The sequence below is a fragment of the Lolium rigidum genome, chromosome 3 (genome assembly GCF_022539505.1).
Source record: "Lolium rigidum isolate FL_2022 chromosome 3, APGP_CSIRO_Lrig_0.1, whole genome shotgun sequence".
Taxonomy (NCBI): domain Eukaryota; kingdom Viridiplantae; phylum Streptophyta; class Magnoliopsida; order Poales; family Poaceae; genus Lolium; species Lolium rigidum.
The window spans coordinates 282,998,922-283,021,499 of NC_061510.1; the positions used below are offsets into that span (position 1 = coordinate 282,998,922).

The 22,578-nt window shown below is 51.0% G+C and overlaps 2 protein-coding genes across 2 annotated transcripts; both read right to left on the bottom strand.

The window, feature by feature from the left end:
• Positions 1–16,833: 16,833 nt before the first annotated feature.
• On the bottom strand, positions 16,834–17,943 carry LOC124696599. Its single transcript, XM_047229305.1, has one exon. It carries the CDS (start codon positions 17,941–17,943, stop codon positions 16,834–16,836), a length of 1,110 nt encoding a protein of 369 aa, XP_047085261.1.
• Positions 17,944–21,162: 3,219 nt separating this feature from the next.
• Positions 21,163–22,182, bottom strand: LOC124696600 (probable carboxylesterase 18). Its single transcript, XM_047229306.1, has one exon. It carries the CDS (start codon positions 22,180–22,182, stop codon positions 21,163–21,165), a length of 1,020 nt encoding a protein of 339 aa, XP_047085262.1.
• Positions 22,183–22,578: the final 396 nt, after the last annotated feature.

Sequence of the window (22,578 nt, forward strand, 5' to 3'; positions counted from 1 at the left end):
ATCTTCATCATCACCATAGCGCCACCAGCAGAATGTCCCTCCTTGCAAATATGACAATACACGCCTTCAAGCCACAATGACGCAACACATCCCTTTTTGCCTCCTTTCTGGCGACGCCCCTGAGGCTGAGGACGAGGCCGATCCTGGCGTTGCTGCTATTGAGGCGGTGGCTGCTGCTTGAAGGGACGTGGAGGACGGTCGGCGGTGGCTGAGCACATGTTGGAGGATGGTATGGCATCGTCGGCTGCTGGTCCTGAGGATAAGCATGAGGGTATTGTTGCTGCATGTAGAGCGGGGTAGAAGGTGGTGGTGCATGAAGAGCATATGGCGGCGGTTGTGGAGGAGCATACGTCAGAGGAGGTTGTGCATAGGGCGTCTGGTGCTGTTGGAATTCATAGGCCGAAAGAGGAGGTGGCGGGCGAGCAAATCCTACCCCATGATACGGTTTTGGACGCCGCACAGCCACATTGACCAACGAAGTGAAGAAGCCAGTAGCATGTCCCGAGTTCTGGAGCATGTGATCACGAGTCTCGCACGATAGAAGCTGGGAGCACATGTCATTGAGCGGTGTGGAGGGGACAACATTGATAGCAACAACCATATTATTGAACGAACTGACGTGGCTATTCATAATATAGTCCTTGAGTTCATCATCATCCACCGGTTTCTAGCAACAGCAAGTTCAGAAGCAAATCCTTTCATCTTTGTGATTTACTGTTGCGCCGTCATATTGAGTTTTTTTTGTGTTGGTGAGAGCACCACGAATAGTGGACACCCTCGACTTGGACTGAGAAGAGTACATCTCATTGAGAGCATGCCAGACCGCAGCCTCTATTTTGAGCGGAACCGTCCCCGCGTCGCTCCTAGGGGGGCGGCTCGGGCGACTCTTCCCCAAACCCAGCCGCCGCCTCCTTCCCTTCCACCTCCTCCCGCCGCCGCCGGAGGACGCCGCCGGGCGAAGGCCGCGCGGCTGACGGTGGCGGCGGGTCCTCCTCCTCTCGCGCGGCCGTGGTTGGGCAGGGGCCTCTCCCCTTCGAGCGATGGGAGCTCCGGCCAGATCGGCGTGGCGACCCTGGTTTGGCGCGGCGTTCCGGCGGAGATGGGCGCAGGGGCGGCGGCCCCGGGTTCTTCGGCTGTGCGGCGGCTGCGGTGGCCGCGTGGGCGGCGCGGCGGCTGGTCCTGGGTGCTCAAATCTGCGGGTGTTGGCGTTCATCTTCGAGTCTCCGCTTCGGTGTTGTTCGGCGCCCCCTCCTTCGTGGCGTTCCGGCGGCGCCCACGGTGCTCCTTGGCGGTACGCTGTCGGCCGCATGATGCGCTGCCCGGCCTCTCATCTCCGCGAGGTACGGTGGATGTCGGTCGTGCTCGTGGAGCTCTCTGGATTGCTGGTGGTGGTGGCTGTGGCGCGGAGTCGGCGCGCCGGGTGGTGTTGGTGGTCTGGCCGGCCCTTTGCGGCGGGTGTGAGGTTGCGACTCTCTACCGGGCGAAAGTCTTGTTTCTGGCTGCGGCTGGAACCGACGGCGGCGGCGCCTTTTTTGGCGTCGTGACCTCCTTGGAGGCGTCATCGTGGTGGTGTTCTTGCGCCTCCGCTTGGGTGCTCCGGGGGAAACCCTGATCCCTCGTGGGATCGGGCGAGGGCGACATTTTCCTGTGTCGTTTTGCCTGCTGGGGTCCTCGCCTTGGTTGCTCCGTCGGCCGGAGGGATCTGTGGAGCGGGTTGGTTGTCGGCGTCGATGAGCGGTTTGGCTTCCTCGACTCGGCGGTCAGGCGAACGCGTCTTCGGTTTCGGTGTGCTCCGGGTGAAAACCCTGCACCGGCCTCGGCCGATGCCGGTGATGGCGGCGCTCTCGGACGTCGCTCCCCTCGTTGGAGGCATCACTGTGGAGGCCCTTCACTGCAAGTTTGTTGTTCGTGTTGTCTGTCTTGTCGGTTTCGTCCTCGGCTTGTCTTCGGCTAGGTGGTGCGCGACCCCGGGGGTCGGCGTGGTTGTCGGAGCGGCGGCTCCGTGCTTTTGCCTCCGCCTTGTGGCGTTTTGAGGTGTTTTTGGGTGTCGTCCTTGGCCACTGGGGTGGCTAGGCCGTCAGCTCGTGTGGTGCGCGGCCTCGGGGCCGGCGTGTTGTGTTGTGTTGTATCGGTTTTCGGCTGGTTTCCCTCATAAACTGGCCATTCTCTTCTCCTATATCAATGAATGGCAAGCCTCTTGCCTAGTTTTAAAAAAAAAGACCGCAGCAGCATTGGTGAGCCCAAAGACATGAGCGAGAACATCCACGGCAAGGATAGTTGACGAGAAAACTGACAACCTGTTGATCCCGCGTGACCCATGTATCATATGCCGGATTGGGAACGGAGATCTTTTACTTGTTTTCATCTTCAGCATCAAGGAATTCATGCGGACAAAGGTCGGATCCCTCAAGGAGACCCATAACCCATGCACCTAGAAGTGTGGGCAGCGCCTGTGCCTACCAGTACATAAAGTTGTCACACGTCAGCTTGGTGGCGGGCAGCGCGCCGATGGTGGCTGGGCCTGAGGTCGTCGAGGAAGAAGCCATTGGTCATGTAGATCAAAGTCGTGGACACCGAAAAAGGCGATGGTTCCTGGTCCTGTCGATCGGAAGATCGTTGTAGGGTCGAAAGAAAAAAAAAAACAGGTATGAAGATGCGATCTAGGGTTGTGGGGTGGGTGTTTTGTGGAGGGTTTTAGGATCAACTAAGCTAGGGAATTGTTCTAGGGGGTGGAGAAGATGGTCCTGGTTGTTTTTGTTTGTCGAGGTCGTGGGAGGAGCCTCGCAGCGACGGTGGCGGAGAGCCAACGGCGGCGGCTAGAGAGGTGGAAGAGGAAGGCCTGATACCATATAGATTTCGGTAGATGTTTGGGTGGAACGGTGTAACCCTTTCAGGTCACCGGCTACGTGTTAATATAGGCCAGGAAGAGCCCCTAGCGTGGCAGTACATGAGAGATACGTATACAATTGGTGTACTACACCATATCGTATATGTACCGGTATTACATCTCTAATACTCCTAATTTGGAAAGCGGTTGCACACACTGACGACCCCAATAAGAAACCCTCAAACCACAAAACAAATTTATTTTTGTGATAGAAATATTACATAGGCTTCATTTAAAGATAGAAATATTACATACGCTTCCTAGCATTCTGAGCAAGAACAGTTTTGCTACGCTTGCTCCCTTTCCTTTCAGAGACAATCCATTGATCACCCATGAGAATCATCCTCCACAGAATTATCATTGTCATCCTCCATACCCTCTCTCCTATAGCCTGAATCAAACACCTCATCTTCAGGAGTACAATTTCTAGGTTCATCATCCAGTAATTCTTCCTCTAAATTGGCTTCATAAACTTTAGCTTTCAGATTACCAAACTTCTAAGATACAGCCTCTCTACCACCCTCTCCTCCCTGACTGTATTCAGTAGTTTCTTGCTCCAAAGAAACTATTCAATACATAACCAATTCAGGCCCGCCTGATGCTCTTTAGTGATGCACGGATGTGGCCTTTTCCACAGAATAAATTGGTCTCAAAGTAGCTTATTGAGAAGAATAACCAAAAGCAGCAAATTGACCTGATCAGTTTGGATGTGTAGCCCCTTGGATGCAGCGTTAAGGTGTTGGATAATTAGGCACAATTTCCATGATTAATTCCAGAATATAAAACATCATGGCAGCAACTACTAACATGTGAAACTCAAACATACTAGATGCATTAATCAACATGAGTAGCAGCAGCGCAAACGGTAAAGCATCCATCGCTAAACAGATCGAGATATGTCGCACGTACCGATCTGGTGGAGGTGGCGGTGGAGGTGTAGCAGATGATGTCGCAGCAGTAACGTTGTTGATGACAACGTTGTTGACGACGGGGACGACGGGTCGAAGTAGACGGCGTTGAAGACGACGGTAGGCAGCACCGCCCGACTTGGACGGAAGGCGACCCGTGATGAAGAGCTTGAGCAGTCGCGCGAGCGCTTCCCAAAAACCTAATTCGCCCTCTCCCGTACAGGATCGCAAGGACGAGCGGTTCCGGAGACCTGCTCTCCCGTTCGCCGATGCACGTCGGCTCGCGGGATGGAGTAGGCTACGATGGCGGCGCAAGCAGAGAGAGGTGGAAACCCTAACTCGTGTATTGGATGTCTTTCTACGGTAGCCGGACAGGAGACTATATAGGCTCGGGAAACCCTAGGCAACGTGGGCCACGCCCACGTCGCACGAACGTTTCGAGTCGGTTACAGATAGCCCACGATCCGGGAGCGACCCGAACCGACTAACTGCGACGCGTCCGTCTAGGACTCTGTTCGTTTTCCTGAGCTGCAAAAGTAAGGAAAGTCTCGGCTCAATCCACTCACCACGAGCGCGGCGCGCGTCGTGACGTGTCGAGTCGAGTCGAGACGAGACGAGCGAGCGAGGAGGAGGAGGAGCGCGCGTGTAGCACTCCTATTCTCACTCACTTACTAGTGGTGCAACAACCCACCTTATAAGGTGGTCTAACTTCCTCCCAACTTTCCATGTGGGACTAAACTTCCCACTTCTTGCCACTCCCTAGTGAGCTGCCACCAACTTGGGCTCAAACTCACAAGGCTGCCACTATGTGGGCTTAGAGATTCATAGGAAAAACTGAAATCTAATTTGGGCCACTAAAAGTGGGCCCAATATTTTAACAATCCCCCACCAGATCTCAAATCCCCATTTAGAGATTTACCAATACTCGCTGCTTGTTTATATACCAGTGTTTCAGCGGAGACTGTTAAGTTGAACTTCCGCCTAGAACCTTAAGCTACATCCACTCACACTTGAACAATGGACTAAGCCTTGAATTGCAAGTTTTGCGTGAACAAGGTTTCACTCAAAGTCATGACCAGTACATGGCTGCCAGTAGCCTACCCCGCGGGTGAAGCATATGCGTCATACTTCATGGTCTCTTCATGAGTTTACTAGAGATCACCCAAATCTCATAGATTGCGACGTTTAACAATCGGACTCATATAGGTGTGTTATTTCAAGAATGCTCTGTAGGACAGCATCTTTGCTAAAATAGCCAACATAAACACATTAAGGCTTGTTGCCAACCTGCCTTACAACAACTGAGAGTTGTGCATCTTCACATAGAGAGGGTTACATAATACTCTCCTCAATTAAACCACTAGTTTGTTCTTCCCAGGTCCTAATTCACGGGATCTCCGATCACAAAGGTTGGGTTACCACTATGGCGTAACATCAACGGGTCTCAAACCCATCTCCCTCGATGCACTTTCTATCACATTACGTGATAGTCCCTTTGTAAAGGGATCTACCAGGTTTTTGTCTGTTTGAATATATGTAACAGTTATTACTCCGGAGTTTCGCAATTTCCTGACAGACTTCAAACGTCTCTTGACGTGTCTTGATGACTTCGCGTTATCCTTAGAATTTTTCACTTTGACAATTACAGCTTGATTATCACAATTCAAAAGGATTGCCGGAACAGGTTTTTCAACCACAGGCAAGTCCATCAAGAGCTCACGCAACCATTCTGATTCAACAGTGGTTGTGTCTAAAGCAGTAAGTTCTGCTTCCATAGTTGACCTCGTCAATATGGTTTGCTTACAAGATCTCCATGACACTGCGCCACCTCCAAAGGTAAATACATACCCACTTGTGGCGTACGGATCAGCTACATCCGAGATCCAATTCGAATCACTATATCCTTCAAGCACAGCTGGGTGCCCTGAATAGTGAATCCCATAACTCATTGTACCACATAGGTAGCGCATGACCCTATCAAGTGCATGCCAATGATCGGTACCCGGGTTTGACATGAACCTACTCAACTTGCTAACAGCAAAAGAGATGTCGGGTCTAGTCGCGCTCGCTAAGTACATGAGTGAGCCAACGATCTGAGAATATCTCAATTGATCTATGGCAACCCTCCGGTTCTTGCGTAGTGTCACACTGGGATCATAAGGTGTTGAAGAAGGCTTGCTATCAATATAGCCGAACCGGCTCAAGATCTTCTCAACATAATGGGACTGCGTTAGAGTAATCCCACTCTTGTTCTTAATCAGCTTGATGTTCAGAATTACATCAGCTTCTCCCAGATCTTTCATATCAAAGCTCTTTGACAAGAAAGACTTGACCTCGTGTATTATTTTCATGTTTGTACCAAAGATCAGAATATCATCCACATACAAACATAGTATAACACCTTCGCCCCCACCATGGCGATAGTAAACGCACTTGTCGACCTCATTGACAACAAAGCCTACGAAGTTAAAGTTCTGTCAAACTTCTCATGCCATTGCTTACGTGCTTGTTTCGAGGCCATATAAAGATTTCAGCAGCTTGCACACCTTTCTTTCTTCACCTTTTACTACAAACCCATCGAGGCTGATCCATATAGATTTCCTCTTCCAACTCTCCATTAAGGAAAGCTGTCTTTACGTCCATTTGATGAACGATAAGACCATAGGAGGCAGCCATGGATAGTAGTACTCGAATGGTGGTAAGTCTAGCGACAGGTAAATATGTGTCGAAGTAATCTTCGCCTTCTCTCTGTGTGTAGCCTTTCGCTACAAGCCGTGCCTTGTACTTTTCAATAGTACCATCAGGTCTTAGCTTCTTCTTGAACACCCATTTGCAGCCTACTGGCTTGCATCCATGGGGTCGTTACGACAACTCCCAAGTTCCATTAGAAAGAATCGAGTCCATCTCATTATGGACAGCTTCTTTCCGATCATCCGCATCCGGAGATGCATATGCCTCTCGCAATGGACGTGGGAGTATCATCCACAAGGTACACAATGAAATCATCACCAAAGGATTTTTCAATCCTTCGTCTCTTGCTCCGTTTAGGAGCTTCATTGTCATCCTTCTCAGTAACATTCTCATGTGATTGTTCAAAATACTCATTAGATGTACTGGACTCAGGAATTATCTCAGTAGAAATTCTAGCAATGCTATGCATATCTTTCATAGGAAACATATTCTCAAAAAATGTTGCATCACGAGATTCCATAATAGTATCAACATGCATATCGGGTACCTCAGATTGAACTACTAAAAATCTATATCCTACACTCCGCGGAGCATAACCTAGAAAGATACAATCCACTGTCTTTGGTCCAAGTTTGCGCTTCTTAGTAATTGGAATATTGACTTTCGCCAAACATCCCCATGTGCGCAAATACGAAAGTGATGGTTTTCTCCCAGCCCACTCCTCGTAAGGGGTTTTATCTTTATTCTTGTTAGGAACTCTATTCAGGACATGACATGAAGTCAGCAAAGCCTCCCCCCACCATGCCTTTGATAAACCAGCGAGTGGCTAACATGGAATTCACCAAGTCGGTCGGCGTGCGGTTTTTCCTCTCGGCAACCCCGTTTGATTGGGGTGAATAGGGAGGCGTCCTCTCATGAATAATGCCATGTTCCTCACAGAATTCATCAAAGATTTTAGGAAAATATTCGCCACCACGATCCGACCTAAGACGCTTGATCTTTCTCTCTAGTTGATTTTCAACTTCGGCTTTATAAATTTTAAAGTAGTCTAAAGCTTCATCTTTAGTTCGCAACAAATAAACATAGCAGAATCTAGTCGCATCATCAATCAATATCATGAAATATCTCTTTCCACCTTTTGTCAACACACCATTCATCTCGCATAGATCAGAATGTATGAGTTCTAGAGGTGCCAGGTTTCTCTCCTCGGCCGCCTTGTGAGGCTTCCGAGGTTGCTTTGATTGCACACAACTATGGCACTTAGAACCTTTGGCAATGGTGAAATTCGGAATTAAACTTAAACTGGATAGCCGAGACATTAAACAAAAATTAATGTGACATAAACGAGAATGCCAAACACTCGGTATCATCACTAACATTGCCACAAATATGGTTCACGGACTTATTACCGAAATCGAAAGCGAAAAGCGGAACAAGCCTCCGCACTCATAGCCTTTACCAATAAATTGTCCAAACTTGGAAACAACTACTTTATTCGACTCTAAAACAACCTTAAACCCATCTCTCGCATAGAAGGGAGCCGCTAACGAGATTCTTGTTCATAGTAGGGACATGCTGCACGTTCCTCGGCTGCACGATCTTCCCGAAGTGAACTTCGGATCTACCGTGCCAACACCACGAACGAAGCATGTGACCCATTCCCCATCAAGACGGAAGAATCCCGGGCGACCTGGTAAGAAGTGAACATGGATATGTCGGCACACACATGAACATTAGCACCTGTATCAATCCACCAACATGGAGATTGAAATACCGAAAGAACAAGTAAAGAGATTACCGTACCCATCGGCATTGCTAGCGGTCACCGTGTTGACTTGCCTCCCCTTTTTCTTGCGGTCTGCCCTCTCTCGGACAGTCCTTAGAAAAGTGGCCAGCCTCTCCACGGGTAAAGCAGCTCGGATCCGCTTTGTTTATCATCTTCTTCTTCCCGAAGGTTGTAGTCTTCATAGGCTTATTGAAGGAGGGCTTGTTATTCCCTTTGTTCTTGTTGTAGGGTTTCTTCCGCACCATGTTGGCGTTAGACCGACCCTCTCCTTTCTCGGTATTATCCTTAGCCCGAGCTTTCTCCTCAACATCAAGAGACGCTATCGGATTTTCAACCGATATCTCCCTGTCTCTTGTGTTTGAGGGTTGTGGCAAAGTTCCTCCATGAAGGGGGCAACTTAGCAATGATGCATCCAGCCACAAACTTGTCGGGTAAGGCACACTTAAGGAGTTCGAGCTCTTTCGCAATGCACTCGTATCTCATGAGCTTGTTCGACTACGAACGGTTGTTTACCATCCCGATGTCATGGAAGCTCTCCATGATGTACGGTTCATCGCTCGCATCGGTTGCACCGAATTTAGCATTCGGTGCATCCCAAAGCTCTTTACCATCCGTTATGTGCATGTACACATCACACGGACGATCGGCAAGAATACTCAGAACGCATCCGACGAAGAGAGTATTGTTTTCCTTGAACTTGTTCTGATCTTGGTCAGATATAGTTCCTTTAGGTAAACCATCACTAACTTCGAACACTTTCAGATGAGTAAGTCAGAGCGTGGCCTTAACCTGCCACCTCTTAAAGTGCACACCGGTAAACTTATCCGGCCTCAGTGCATCAGCAAAACCAGCCATTGTTAACTCAGGAAATTGCCTACAATTAGGTTTTTGGATTGTTGGATAATTAGGCACAATTTCCATGATTAATTCCAGAATATAAAACATCATGGCAGCAACTACTAACATGTGAAACTCTGTTGTCGTCAGAAACCCACCGGCGGGCAGCGACGGGCAACACCGTAGAGCCGGGAACAACCTAGGGCTGCGGCTGGCCGAGGTCCCTCCGAGCGACGGCCCGCAAAGCCTTCTGGTCACACGTCCGATGCTGATTGCAAGGGCGTGCCACCTGACCTATACCCGGTCGTAGAAGGTGATGGAGATGCCTCGCTTAGTTTCCTCGCATGGCATACACGTAAACATTAAATACGAGCCTCGATCGGCTCTCAGGTTATCCTGTGAATCGGCTCAAGGAGCCGATCCACCCATGATTCGTACGGGGTGCACGAATATATGGTGGTCCTGCTTGATCAAGATAAAGCTAATTAGATCTACGACGATTTAGGGTTTTCACCGCATAATCGGAACATCCTACTCGGGATTGGGCCTCGCGGCCACGCACGGTGATCGTAAGTCGATCCTAGACAAGGCCTAAAAACCAACACGAGGTTGATCCCCGAACATCCCGTCTAGGACTAACGAACGACACCCTACGTGCCGCTGGATCCTCCAGCCCCTTGTAAGGCCTAACTATTGCGGATATTAAACTAATCCTTGATGAACAAGGAGCAATCGTAACGGATCAGATCTACTAAATAACGATCAAGCGGGGTGCCGCCCCCACACCCGAGATAGGTGTGAGGGCGGCTAGATATGCAAGGGTTGCACTACGATAGCATGTTTACGCGAAGAACTATGCTAACCCTAACACATCTATGATAACTACGTTGCTCGCCATCAACAAGGCTTCGATACGAGCAACGCATGAACAACGTGGAGCTTGTCTGCCTAGATCGCAAGATGCGATCTAGGCAGCATGTTGCTTACCGGTAGAAACCCTCGAGATGAAGGAGTTGGCGATGCGCCGAGATTGATTTGGTTGGTTGAACGTTGGTTGTTGTTTATTCCATAAACCCTAGATACATATTTATAGTCCAGGGGACTTTCTAATTTAGGCGTGCACCTAACCGTGCACGGGTAAAACTCTAACTTTCAATCTAAGATATAAACTACCATAATTAAAGATACACGGGCAATCTAGCCCAAATTCTTCGCGCAAGGCCGCTTCAGAGATCTTCCACATGTGATCTTCCAAGCCCATCTCTCTCACGGCCCACTTCCTGATTTGGCCAAAATCTGGTGATAACACATGCCCCCCTGGTTTTGGCAATGATAATTTCAAAACCACTCGTTTTTCCTTCGAAGGGTCATGTCGTGGCAGAGCAGACCTGTCGCAGTATCCTTCATCATGATGCCCTGTCTTTCCAGCTTCTCTGCAAAATTCGATAGCTTTGGCATCACTTCCTCGGAAACTGTAATGGCATTAAATTTTCACCAGGCTTCTCATTATTTAACTGTGCCGATCGATCAGCTCTCTTCATCCCCTTCCTCTGTTCCAGCCATCGGCACCCAAAAAACCCTCTTCCCCTGTAACGATGTCTTCATCCTCCTCCTCCCCCTCAAGCCTCCCCCTCCAATCGTCGCCGAAGAACAAGAAAGAGGACGACCTCCACTCCGGGGTGAACCCCCTCTCCTCTGACAAGGAGAAGAAAGTAGAGAAGACCAAGGTCTCCCCCTCCACCAGGCTCCCGCCGAAGAAACGCTCCCGCAAGTGGGCGGACAGCGAGGACGATGATGACGACGAGGAAGGAGAAGAGGAGGAGGAGGAAGATGATTCCTCCTCTTCCGCTGGGTACCCGCCGATGAAGCGCTTCCGCACTTGGGCGGACAGCGAGGATGATGATGATGACGAGGAAGACGAACCTCCGGCCAAGGGCTGGGGTAGCAGCGACGAGGAGCTTCCCGGGAGCAGCGCCGACGACCTCGACGACGGCGATGATGAGGACAGTGACGACTAGTAGAATAGGACTAGTAGTAGCAGGGCACTAGGCACCAGATCCTTCTTTTGAGAGCCATCGGCTCTTTCTTGTAAAGCTGCTCCTTTGAATTAATGAAATCGTTCTTCCAATTAATCCAATTTTACTCCTTCCGCTAGTCATACAAAAACCGATAGCCACGTATCGGATCCCTTCCCTTCGGACGCCCGTGAAGCCGGACTCAAGTATCGATTAAACCGCCAGTCAAGCAATTCAGGCTATGATTTGATATCTGATCATGATTTCTCGCAACCCCTTAGCCGATGACTACTCATCGGCTATTTTGAGAATCGAGTCCCTTTCCTTTTCTTGCAGCGACAGGACGGTCCAAAACCTGTACAGCCGACGGCCTCCTTTTTCGGTCCCTCTCCGTAGCTTTAGCAGTTTTCCTTTGCAACACCTGAACTACTTTCAGAGAAGATCACGATGCAGGGTCAGTCGATGCGACTCCAATCGGCTCCCAAAACATAACATCTGCCAAGTTAGCTGCCCCCCGAGCCTTAATCAAGGCGAGAATGTCGGCGATGATGCACAGCTCGTTGATCAGCTTTATTCCACTGAACGTCGACGTTGCCGTGAACTTTGAGCACATAGCCAGTGGGTCTTGGTCGTACTAGAGTCGATGGCTGCGCCTCGGCTGTCTGTTATAAAAGTTTTTTACTGGCCGATTTTTCTCTAATCGGCCCCTAATGTTTCATTGTACATATGTTTGCTGCACATGTCCATCTGACTATATGCCCCCCGAGCCGAATCTGCCAGGTGACTGCAGATATCGGCTTTTATGGTTGGCTAGGGCACTGCACTTGCACGTCGGCTCCGCAAGGATTCGTGCTGACCCTCATCTGACGACGTGGCCGCTGCCCAGTAGATCGATGCTGCACATAAGCGGAACATGTGGTGAAGATAATTTTGGCCGATTGCTGGAATCGGCCTCCATATTGATTGGAGCGCTGACTGAAGGTTCTGTAATGCTCCTTCACAATTTTTGGGGCCGATCACACGGATCAACCTCGCCATGTCTGCTCATCGCTTTGCTTCAGCTATACGGTCGGGCCAGTGGATAAAACCAGCTTAACCCTCCCCTTCGTCACGTCGATGCGCTCGCAGTCGTCCAAATTGATACCTGAGAGGGGTTCTTGGCCTGCTGCTTCCCATGCATTCATGCCAGCCGTCGAAATTTCGGCTGAGTCGTCGGCCTGGACGACCTCCACCTCATCTCCATCCCACTGTATTATGCATTGGTGCATCGTGGAGGGAATGCAGCAGTTGGCATGGATCCAATCCCTTCCCAGCAGAACAGCATAAGTGCTCGCGCTATCGACGATGAAGAACGTTGTAGGGATAGTTTTCCTTCCTACAGTCAGATCCACGTTCAGAACACCTTGTGCGTTAGATGCTTGGCCGTTGAAATCGCTCAATGTCACGTTGGTCTTGATTAGATCTGAGCTAGAGCGTCCCAGCCGACGTAGCATAGAGTATGGCATGATGTTGACTGCCGCTCCAGTGTCCACCAGCATCTTATTTACAGGCCTCCCATCGATGTAACCTCGCAAGTACAGGGCCTTCAGATGTCTGTAGCTTCTTTCTCGTGGCTTTTCAAAGATAACCGGCCGTGGGCCGCAGTCAAGTTGTGCCACAGGTGCCTCGTCTAATCCTGGAGCACTGAACTCCGAAGGGAGGATGAACACCATGTTTGTGCCAGCCGATGTTTCATCATCGGCTTTCCTTTGCTTGGGACGCCACTCCATTTTCCGTGGACGACCCTCTTCATCCAGGGTTCGCTGAACTTTTGCAGCCAGATCAGGTCGTGCCTTCCTTAACGTATGCAAGTATACCCTTTCGGCTTCCTCCAGACCGCGCAAACGCTGAACCCTGCGCTTTTGTGAACGGCTGAGTCCATCAGGGCACCACCTTGGCCGGTGGTACCTGTCTTCCTCTTCTTGTCCCTCGTCTTCTGAATCCTCGAGATCCGCCCACCGAGGGGACTCAGCGCGTTTGCTCTGCGGCGGGAGAGGCCCTAAGCGCCTGAACACGGACACGTTGGCTGCCTCCTTCTTCTTTTGGTTGCATTCTGGGCAATTGCCGATTGTGGGCAATCGGCTCATTCCTGAATCCCAGCAGTGTCTGAAGAAGGGGCAGTCCCAGTGCCTGTCGTTGTCATCTTGCTCCCTTGATTCTTCTTTGGCACGACGCTCGTGCTCCTCCTCATCGTGATCGTGCCGACGATGTCTTCTGGCTTCTCTAGCCAGACGATCTCTTTCATCATCATCGCTGGATCGTCGGCGTCGGTCATACTGACTCACATACTTGTTGAGGAGGTGATCGAGAGAGGGGTCGCTGATATCCGATGTTCTTCACTTCTCCCTCTGTGACGTAGCGCTTGCCATCATGACGGAGCCGATCGCGTGGAGCGGCTTCCTCTGTGTCCTTGCTACGAGAGCAGCTGCCCTCGTCTCCATCTTTGCCAGAGTGGTGCCCAGGTCCTACCATGTTGATGCTGAACGAGGATCCTGGCTGGCAACCTTCAGGGTAAGTGCATTCTACCATGTTAACGGCGGGGAAGGGCTGGGTGTCGACCTTCATGGCGTACTGGTTGAAAATCAGTCGTCCCTTCTCTATCGCCGCTTGGATGTGCTGACGCCACACCCTGCAGTCGTTGGTGGCATGGGAGAGCGAGTTATGCCATTTGCAGTATGGCTTTCCGTTCAGCTCTTGCGCCGTGGGGAATTTGAGACCTTCAGGAATCGTCAACTGCTTCTCCTTGAGCAGGAGGTCGAAGATTTGCTCAGTCTTGGTCACGTCAAAATCAAATCCCCTGGGCGGGCCTGGTGGCTTTACCCATTTGCAGGACACGGGGGTTCCACCCCGAGCCCATTCAGCCACTGCTACCTCTTGGTCTCCCGCAGGAACTTCGTCTTCCTCTGCATTGACCAGGACTACTGCACGCTTGAATTTGTCCTGGTACAGGTCCGGGTGGCGCTGTTCATATGCCGACAGTTTCTGAACCATGTGCGCCAGTGAGGGATAGTCTGCTTGGGAGGCCATGTCCTTGAGCGGTGTTGCGAGGCCTGCTACTGCCAACTCGACTGCTTCCTTTTCAGTTAAACGAACCGAATAACATCGGTTCCTAAGATTCCTGAAGCGCTGGATGTATTCTGTCACCGTTTCCCCGCGCTTCTGACGCAATTGTGCTAGATCGGCAATGCCGGACTCGGAAGCCTCCGAATGGTACTGCGTATGGAGCTGCTCTTCCAAGCGCTTCCAAGTCCGGATGGAGTCTGGTGGCAACGAGGTGTACCATCCGAAAGCCGATCCCGTGAGGGACTGTGAAAAGAGCCTCACGCGTAGTTGATCCGACACTGAAGCCGGTCCTAGTTGTGCCAAATATCGGCCCACGTGCTCGATGGAGCTGGAACCATCCGATCCACTGAATTTGGAGAAATCAGGGAGCCGATATTTGGGTGGTAGCGGGATCATCTCGTAGTCGTCGGGATACGGCTTGGAATAGCCGATTGCCCTCCTTTTCGGCACCATGCCGAACTGGTCTCTCAGTATGGTACTGATCTGATCCGCTGTGCTGGCTGCAGGAGTTGAACTCTGAAGATTCGCCGGGGTGGCGTACTTAGCCAACCATGTTTGCTTTTCCAGCTCTGAGCCAACTGCAGGAGCCGAGCTCTGGAGGTTTGTCGGGGTGGCGTACCTAGTTAGCCACGTCTGCTTCTCAAGCTCTATCGCTGACGTCCCTCCCGTTTTCCCAGGAGTTCCTGATGCTGTGGCCTGGTTTGTGAGTGTCCAGTTACCACAATCTGGCACATACGTGCACGTGTACCCGTGAGGGATCTCCTTAGGCGCCTCAGGCAAGAACTGGTAGTCACCAGGGTCACCACCGATCTTGTAGACGATGAATGCCGGTGAAGCCGGCACTTCTGGTGCTGCCAACGCATATGGCAGCGGTGGACGGGACTCGGAGTGGCAACTCTCCTTGATGCGTCCCGAGAGCTGGTCCCGACGGCGAGTGCCGGTGCCTCATGATCTCCTGGATCACGCGAAGAGCGACACGCTCCAACGTGTTGACCAGGTTCTCAGGGTGGCGGTGTAGCGAGTGAGCCACCAGGTAGTTGATCTCCTGCCGCAGGGACCTGGTGCGTTCTTCCGATGGGGCAGAGAGGTCTATCCCATCTAGTGCACCATTAGGCGAGAACCCCTTCCATCTGATGCCATGGAAACGGGTTCTGTGGAAAGAGCCGATGAGGTCGGCCTCGAGGATGACCTTAATCTCGTCATACTTCTTCTTGAGCTCATCGGTCAGGTCCTCGTACGTGACTGGCGTGCCGTCCGCCATCTCAGATGTAGATGGCGATGTGGTCGATGTAGAAGCTTGTCCCACCGGGCGTGCCAGAATGTGTTGTCGTCAGAAACCCACCGGCGGGCAGCGACGGGCAACACCGTAGAGCCGGGAACAACCTAGGGCTGCGGCTGGCCGAGGTCCCTCCAAGCGACGGCCCGCAAAGCCTTCTGGTCACACGTCCGATGCTGATTGCAAGGGCGTGCCACCCGACCTATACCCGGTCGGGAAGGTGATGGAGATGCCTCGCTTAGTTTCCTGCATGGCATACACGTAAACATTAAATACGAGCCTCGATCGGCTCTCAGGTTATCCTGTGAATCGGCTCAAGGAGCCGATCCACCCATGATTCGTACGGGGTGCACGAATATATGGTGGTCCTGCTTGATCAAGATAAAGCTAATTAGATCTACGACGATTTAGGGTTTTCACCGCATAATCGGAACATCCTACTCAGGATTGGGCCTCGCGGCCACGCACGGTGATCGTAAGTCGATCCTAGACAAGGCCTAAAAACCAACACGAGGTTGATCCCCGGAACATCCTCGTCTAGGACTAACGAACGACACCCTACGTGCCGCTGGATCCTCCAGCCCCTTGTAAGGCCTAACTATTGCAGATATTAAACTAATCCTTGATGAACATGGAGCAATCGTAACGGATCAGATCTACTAAATAACGATCAAGCGGGGTGCCGCCCCCACACCTGAGATAGGTGTGAGGGCGGCTAGATATGCAAGGGTTGCACTACGATAGCATGTTTACGCGAAGAACTATGCTAACCCTAACACATCTATGATAACTACGTTGCTCGCCATCAACAAGGCTTCAGTACGAGCAACGCATGAACAACGTGGAGCTTAGTGCTGCCTAGATCGCAAGATGCGATCTAGGCAGCATGTTGCTTACCGGTAGAAACCCTCGAGATGAAGGAGTTGGCGATGCGCCGAGATTGATTTGGTTGGTTGAACGTTGGTTGTTGTTTATTCCATAAACCCTAGATACATATTTATAGTCCAGGAGACTTTCTAATTTAGGTGTGCACCTAACCGTGCACGGGTAAAACTCTAACTTTCAATCTAAGATATAAACTACCATAATTAAAGATACACGGGCAATCTAGCCCAAATTCTTCGCGCAAGGCCGCTTCAAAGATCTTCCACATGTGATCTTCCAAGCCCATCTCTCTCACGGCTCACTTCCTGATTTGGCCAAAATCTCATGCCATCATATACAGGCCCTACGACTATCCAGATCAGTAAAAATATATATACTTACTACTAAGTCATTACACCTATCATCTATCTAGTTCGAAGCAACTGATTACAAGCTGTCGTCGTTGGCTACTGGTAAGGGTCTGTCCATGACGCGTCGTTGGCTGCAGCTTCCTTCCATCTCCTGTCGAAAATCTGCATCTCAGCATGCGATCGCCTCCTCACCGCGGCCCGGAAAGCCGCGGCCTTGCCCTCGGTCCCGCCGAGCATAGGGACTCCCCTGTGTAGGACGTACTCGCTGTCGACGACGCCAACCTTGAGCGTCCTGTCGCCCTGCGCGCAGTAGCCGAGCTTGTAGTCGAGGCCCCAGGCGTGCACGAGGTCGTTCTGGACCATGCCCCAGCTGCAGCGCCACGCCGCGCGGGAGAACACTGGCACCATCATCTCCACCCACCCCGCGCACGGCGGCCCCGTGCTGCTGTCGTCGCACCCTCCTCCTCCCAAGGCCGAAGCAGCCTTGTAGAACCTCCGGTGCACGTCGCCCCCTCCTTGAACGCCGGGCCTCAGCAGTGCACGCGCCGTGATGCCATGGTGGATCTCGGACCGGCGGTCGAGTGCCGGCTGAGATACCTCGAGCCCTTGGCTCTTGACGATGTCGAGGTACCGGACAGGGTCGAAGGCGTCCACCTCGACGTCCTCATCCCACAGGAAGACGTAGTCGTACTCGGCAACAATGTCGGGGTGCAGGAACCGCTTGGCGAACCACCACTTGGTCTGGCCGCGCGCCGACACGTGCACCGCGCGGCGCGACCACTCGAGGTCATCCCACTGGTCCTCCCCGGCGCCGTCGTAGTGGAAGACCATCAGCGTGAATCTGTCGGCAGGGAACTTGGAGACGAGCTTGTCTACAGCGGCCTTGTTCTTGATGCCCACCGGGATCGCCAGGAGGCTCTTCCCGCCGCCGTGCTTCTGCTCAGGGTCGCCGACCATGGATACCATCTCGAGGTTGGACGTGCCGTGCACGATGCCCCTGGGCAAAGCTTCGCCGTCCGATGGCTGCTTCTTGGCTTGTTTCGCTCCATGGACTACGCGTAGCAGTTTACGCGAGATCGCGCCGGATGCTGCTGACAGGCTATTATGGTCCTTCCGATGAAGCGTGTCGGTTGCGCCGGCGAGGAACAATAACGCGAGGAGGAATACGAGCAGCACCGGCAGCGAGAACCTTTTCCGCGACGACATGGAAGAAGTGCTTCAATGCCGGCGTATTAGGTCTGCTAGTCAACCGATGATGGGTTCGAATTTTTGATGCTGCTGACGCTGGTCACCACGCACTATATATAGCCCTGGACGCTGAACTTGCACGTAGAGCAATCCGAAACGGTCTGGAATAAGGAAATATAACAACTACGTTATGGAATCAATAGATTATACAGTATACTGCCCGGACGTGCGCGTCGTAAAGCAATCCGACACCAAGGTAAAATCGGAGATAGAAGCAGCGGAGCAAAAGATGAGTTTATTTCTGCCCGCAAAAAAAGGAAGAATTTCCAACCGAATCGGAGTGAGTACTTTTTGTGTTGAGGATGCCCCACACGCAGATGTTGTAACTTGTAAGTATCTACATTTGATCATCATGTAAAAAAAAAGAAGTATACATTGTTCACTCATCATCAAATAAAATCCAAGCTAATTTCTACAGATGTACTTGTTCTAGAAAAAACCTTCATGGGTGATACTTTTCCGCAACTTTTCTTTCACAATAAAATAAAAAAATATGTGTGACTGTTTCTTAGACCGCCCAACCTTGTTTTTCTTCAACTGTCTTGAATAACATGTAATTTGTAGCCAACATATGCTAAAGATGGTCAAATCCACTAAAGTACCTACAAACCTAACCGTAAGGTTCTCAATCCCTCCTACCTCCCTCCCCTACCCCTAACTCATAAAGCATCCACATCTTTCTTACCAGCCTTTTGATCTTACCGTTCCTTATCCTCCATCTCTCAATCCCGCCGATGGCCATTATCCTTCTCCTAGCACATATCTTCCTCCTCATATTCCGCTTTCATCACCTACATCCTCATCGTACAACAACCACCTCCCTAACATGACCGCGCTGGTGGTGGCAGCGACAACTTTCTCCACCTCCGAGATTTCAACAGCAGTGGCGGAGGACTCTCCTTGACTGTAGTATTACATCAGTATTTTCTTCAACCTTGATGTGGTTGCGGCCTTTAGGTAGCATTCGTGATGGATGCCATTGATATCGGGCAAAAGAAAGAAGGGAGTGCAACAAGTACAATATGGACACACTATATACATGTGGGTTCATGTCATATAGGGGTTGCAGAGTTCAGTATGGCCCCAAAAAAATTTAAAAAAGGATGTAAAGCTACTAGCGATAGGTAGGTAAACACAAATTGCTCTAAAACATAAGCTTTTTTCAACTTATCGTGGATAGTTTGGCATAGGTGGCTATGATGTTATAGTAATAGTAGACAGTTTTCCTTGAGAAACATATTGATAAAAACAATTGGTTTAAATCAAACGAAAATGCAAAAACGAACAACCCCTGGCATGTTGACATTCCAACACTATCACCTCCATCCATCCTTTGGACATTCCTGCTACACTTCGCATGCCAACATTTTTCATATAGACCCTTCTAATTTTGGGAAATTAACACGTCGCTTCGCCCTGGGGAGGTTTCGTAAATGTTCAGGTTGTGGTTCCCATATATTCTTGTTTCATGAAGAAACAAAAAAATGTTTAATTAATGTATGGAGATTCGATATAAGTTCATATATGTTGTATACATGTATTCATGAAGGAACAAAGATGCTTGCATTGTTTCATATATGTTTTGCATTCGGTGAAACCTTTTGTTGTTTTTTGTGAAACTAGAGGTGAAATATGTCTGAAACCTCAATGAAACACTTACAAAACCACCTTGAGATGGAGTGCATGTTTATTTCCATAAAATAGAAGGGTTTATACGAAAATAATGCAGGAATCTCAGACCTTGCAAGGGTGGGGGTAGTGAGGAACTCAACATTTGAAAAGTAAATGAGATTATTAAAAAAAATTATTCCTTGATGCCTTGATGTAAAATTAACTTGGTCGTAAATAAGACTTCTGCGATAATGTACAAACCTCCTAGTTAAACCAGTCCAAGGTTTGACGCTCTATTGTGGAAAGGGAGATGATCTCTCGCGTAGGGTTTAATTCGCCACAATTGTACATGTGCTGATAGGCATGCATGCGGCGATACCTGGATATATATATACCCAAAGATGGGTCATTGAGGCCGTATGCTTGTCTAACTCACTTGGTTAGGGAAGAGGATGTACAATCCAGTCAACCAAATTTAAGTACACACGGATGCAGATTATCGTTTTAGGGGCTTCCTCTACCACATTTCTTTTAAAAACAGCTTGTATGTTGCACAGTTGTGGATCGGGTGCCACTGCAACGGGTCTCAAATACCATCAACCAAACTACTCGACGGTGGGATACTGCGAAATTGGACATCTTTTTCTTGCTCATGGATGCACATCTGATCCACTATATCAATCAACATGGTTTTGAAAAATTAACAGACATTTCGACCATAAAAGAATGTTGGAGATCTATCTAAATTCTAATAAATATATACACTAAAAGTATCTAGATACATTTAAATCTAGATAAACTTGCATCATCCTTTTATAAATAGAGGCAGTAAGTTAATAAAAGAAGGGCGATTCTAGAAAAAAAGAAAGAATCACGGTTAGAGCATCTCCACTCGTCTCCCCGAGAAGCCCCCACGAGCCGTTTTTTACATCCGGGCGACGAAATCCGGCCCAGTCGCGCCCCCGGTTCCTCGATTTCCTCCGGATTTGGGCCTAAATTCATCCGACGATCCCACGCCATCCCCGCCCCCCCGGGGAGCGCTCGGGGACTCCGGATGGAGCAAAATCAACCGCCCACGCCCACGTGTCTCCTCTTTCGTCCGGACTCCCCGGACCATCCTCTTTTTCCCCGAGAAATGCCGCTTGGGGAGCGCACGACTGGAAATATACTGCCCGCCATGCCAAAAATTGATCCAATTCGAACGAAAATTTCGCCGGATTTGAGCGTGGGGAGCGCCAACGAGTGGGGATGCTCTTACACCCGCCGCTTGCTGCCGTCCCCATCAACCATTCACCATATAGCACAGAGTCACATCACGGTACCTAATCTAGGTTTTACTCCAACGTCTTTTTTTTTTTTTTTTTTTTTTTGTTTTACTCCAACGTCAATTCTCGATTCATGCCGAACTCACCAGAAGTACAACTAACAATCACCAAACACGTTTCATACTAAATCAACCAAGCCAAAACCAAACTGGAGTAACACGTACGAAACTGCGCAACAGACACGTGAGTACGTCACTCAAGTTTCCAACCACAACAAGAATGTTTACAGTAGGCGGCGTCGTCACTGGCCGCCGCCGACGAACTCGGCGATGCGAGTCATGAGGTCCCGCGCGTCGTCGAACATGGGAAAGAGGAAGAAGGCGTGGATGCCGTCCGGGTACTCCAGCACCGTCACGTCCTTCCCGCTGCCCATCAGCATCTCGCAGTACCGCCGCTGCCAGTCTTGCAGCGGGTCGTAGCCGCCGATGACGAGCAGCACCGGCGGGAACGCCGGGGAGTCTATACCTGCGGCTGCCTCAGGGGTGGTGCAGCACGCGGCCTCGTGAGAACGGTCGGCGCCGTGCGGGAGGAACGCGCGCCACATCCAGTCGGTGCGGGGCACGGACACGATCGGCGCGCCGTGGAGGCGGAGCTCGGAGGGCGTCCGCTCCTCGCCGCCGAAGAAGGGCTGGACGGCGATGACGCCCGCGAGCCGGACGTTCTTGAAAGTTTGGACGTCCGAGGCGTATCGCCTCGCGACGTGGTGCGAGATGTTGCCGCCGGCGCTGTCCCCGGCGAGGAAGCAGCGTGAGGCGTCGAGCGGCACGTCCGCGGGGTGGTTCTTGGGGTCATCGAGGAAGCGGAGGGCGGCGACGCCGTCGTCGTAGGGCGCCGGGAAGCGGTACTCCGGGGCGCGGCGGTAGTCGACGGAGAGCACGGCCGCCGAGGCGTACCGCGCGATGCGGCGGCACACGGCGTCGTAGGCCAGGGACGCGTTGGAGAGGAACGCGAACCCGCCGCCGTGGAAGAAGACGATCACGGGGAGAGGCGCGGTGCTGCCGGCTGGTCTAGCGGCAGGGTGGAAGAGGCGGGCGCGGAGGCGGATGGCCGGGTCGATGACGACGTCGCGGGAGGCGACGCCGCGGCACGGGGAGGAGAGGGCCGGGACGCGAGGGTCCAGCAGGGAGAGCACACGGCGGTTCACGGTGCCGTCGGCGCGGCGGGTCGCGTCGGATACGTAGTCCACGACCCTGAGGGATAGGCGCATGATGTGCGACATCGGCGGCTTCGGCTTTCTCCGCGGCGGAGGCTCCTCTGCCATTGTCGTGCCGCCGTCGGCCTCTCGAGTTCTTGCTGCGGGGTTGTTAAACTATAAGTGGATTGCCTAGCTCTTTCCATCAGATCGGTCTTTTGGAATAGTTGGTTAGTGCATGAAGCTTAACAGGGGTTTAATCCGGTGTGTGTATTTGTAGTGGTCGGGTAGTCGTGTCGTGTGGAGGCTGGAGAGTTGAGAAAGTGGGTTATCGCTCTCGTCAGCACTGCTTTTCCTACTGCCAAATTACTTATGCTAGGTTAGGTGTCTTGTTGTCTGGGCAGGCACAAAGGCAGCATTGCAGCAACTATAGCACGATATTAAATTGTTTAGAAATAATTTCATTAGCTTGCTGAATTTTTTAAAGTACAGACTCATAACACAAACGAATATGCATCAGCTGGA

What these genes read in the sequence shown, in the direction of transcription:
- LOC124696599 (XM_047229305.1), bottom strand. Translation starts at nt 17,943, where the DNA reads ATGTCGTCGCGGAAAAGGTTCTCGCTGCCGGTGCTGCTCGTATTCCTC.
- LOC124696600 (XM_047229306.1), bottom strand. Translation starts at nt 22,182, where the DNA reads ATGGCAGAGGAGCCTCCGCCGCGGAGAAAGCCGAAGCCGCCGATGTCG.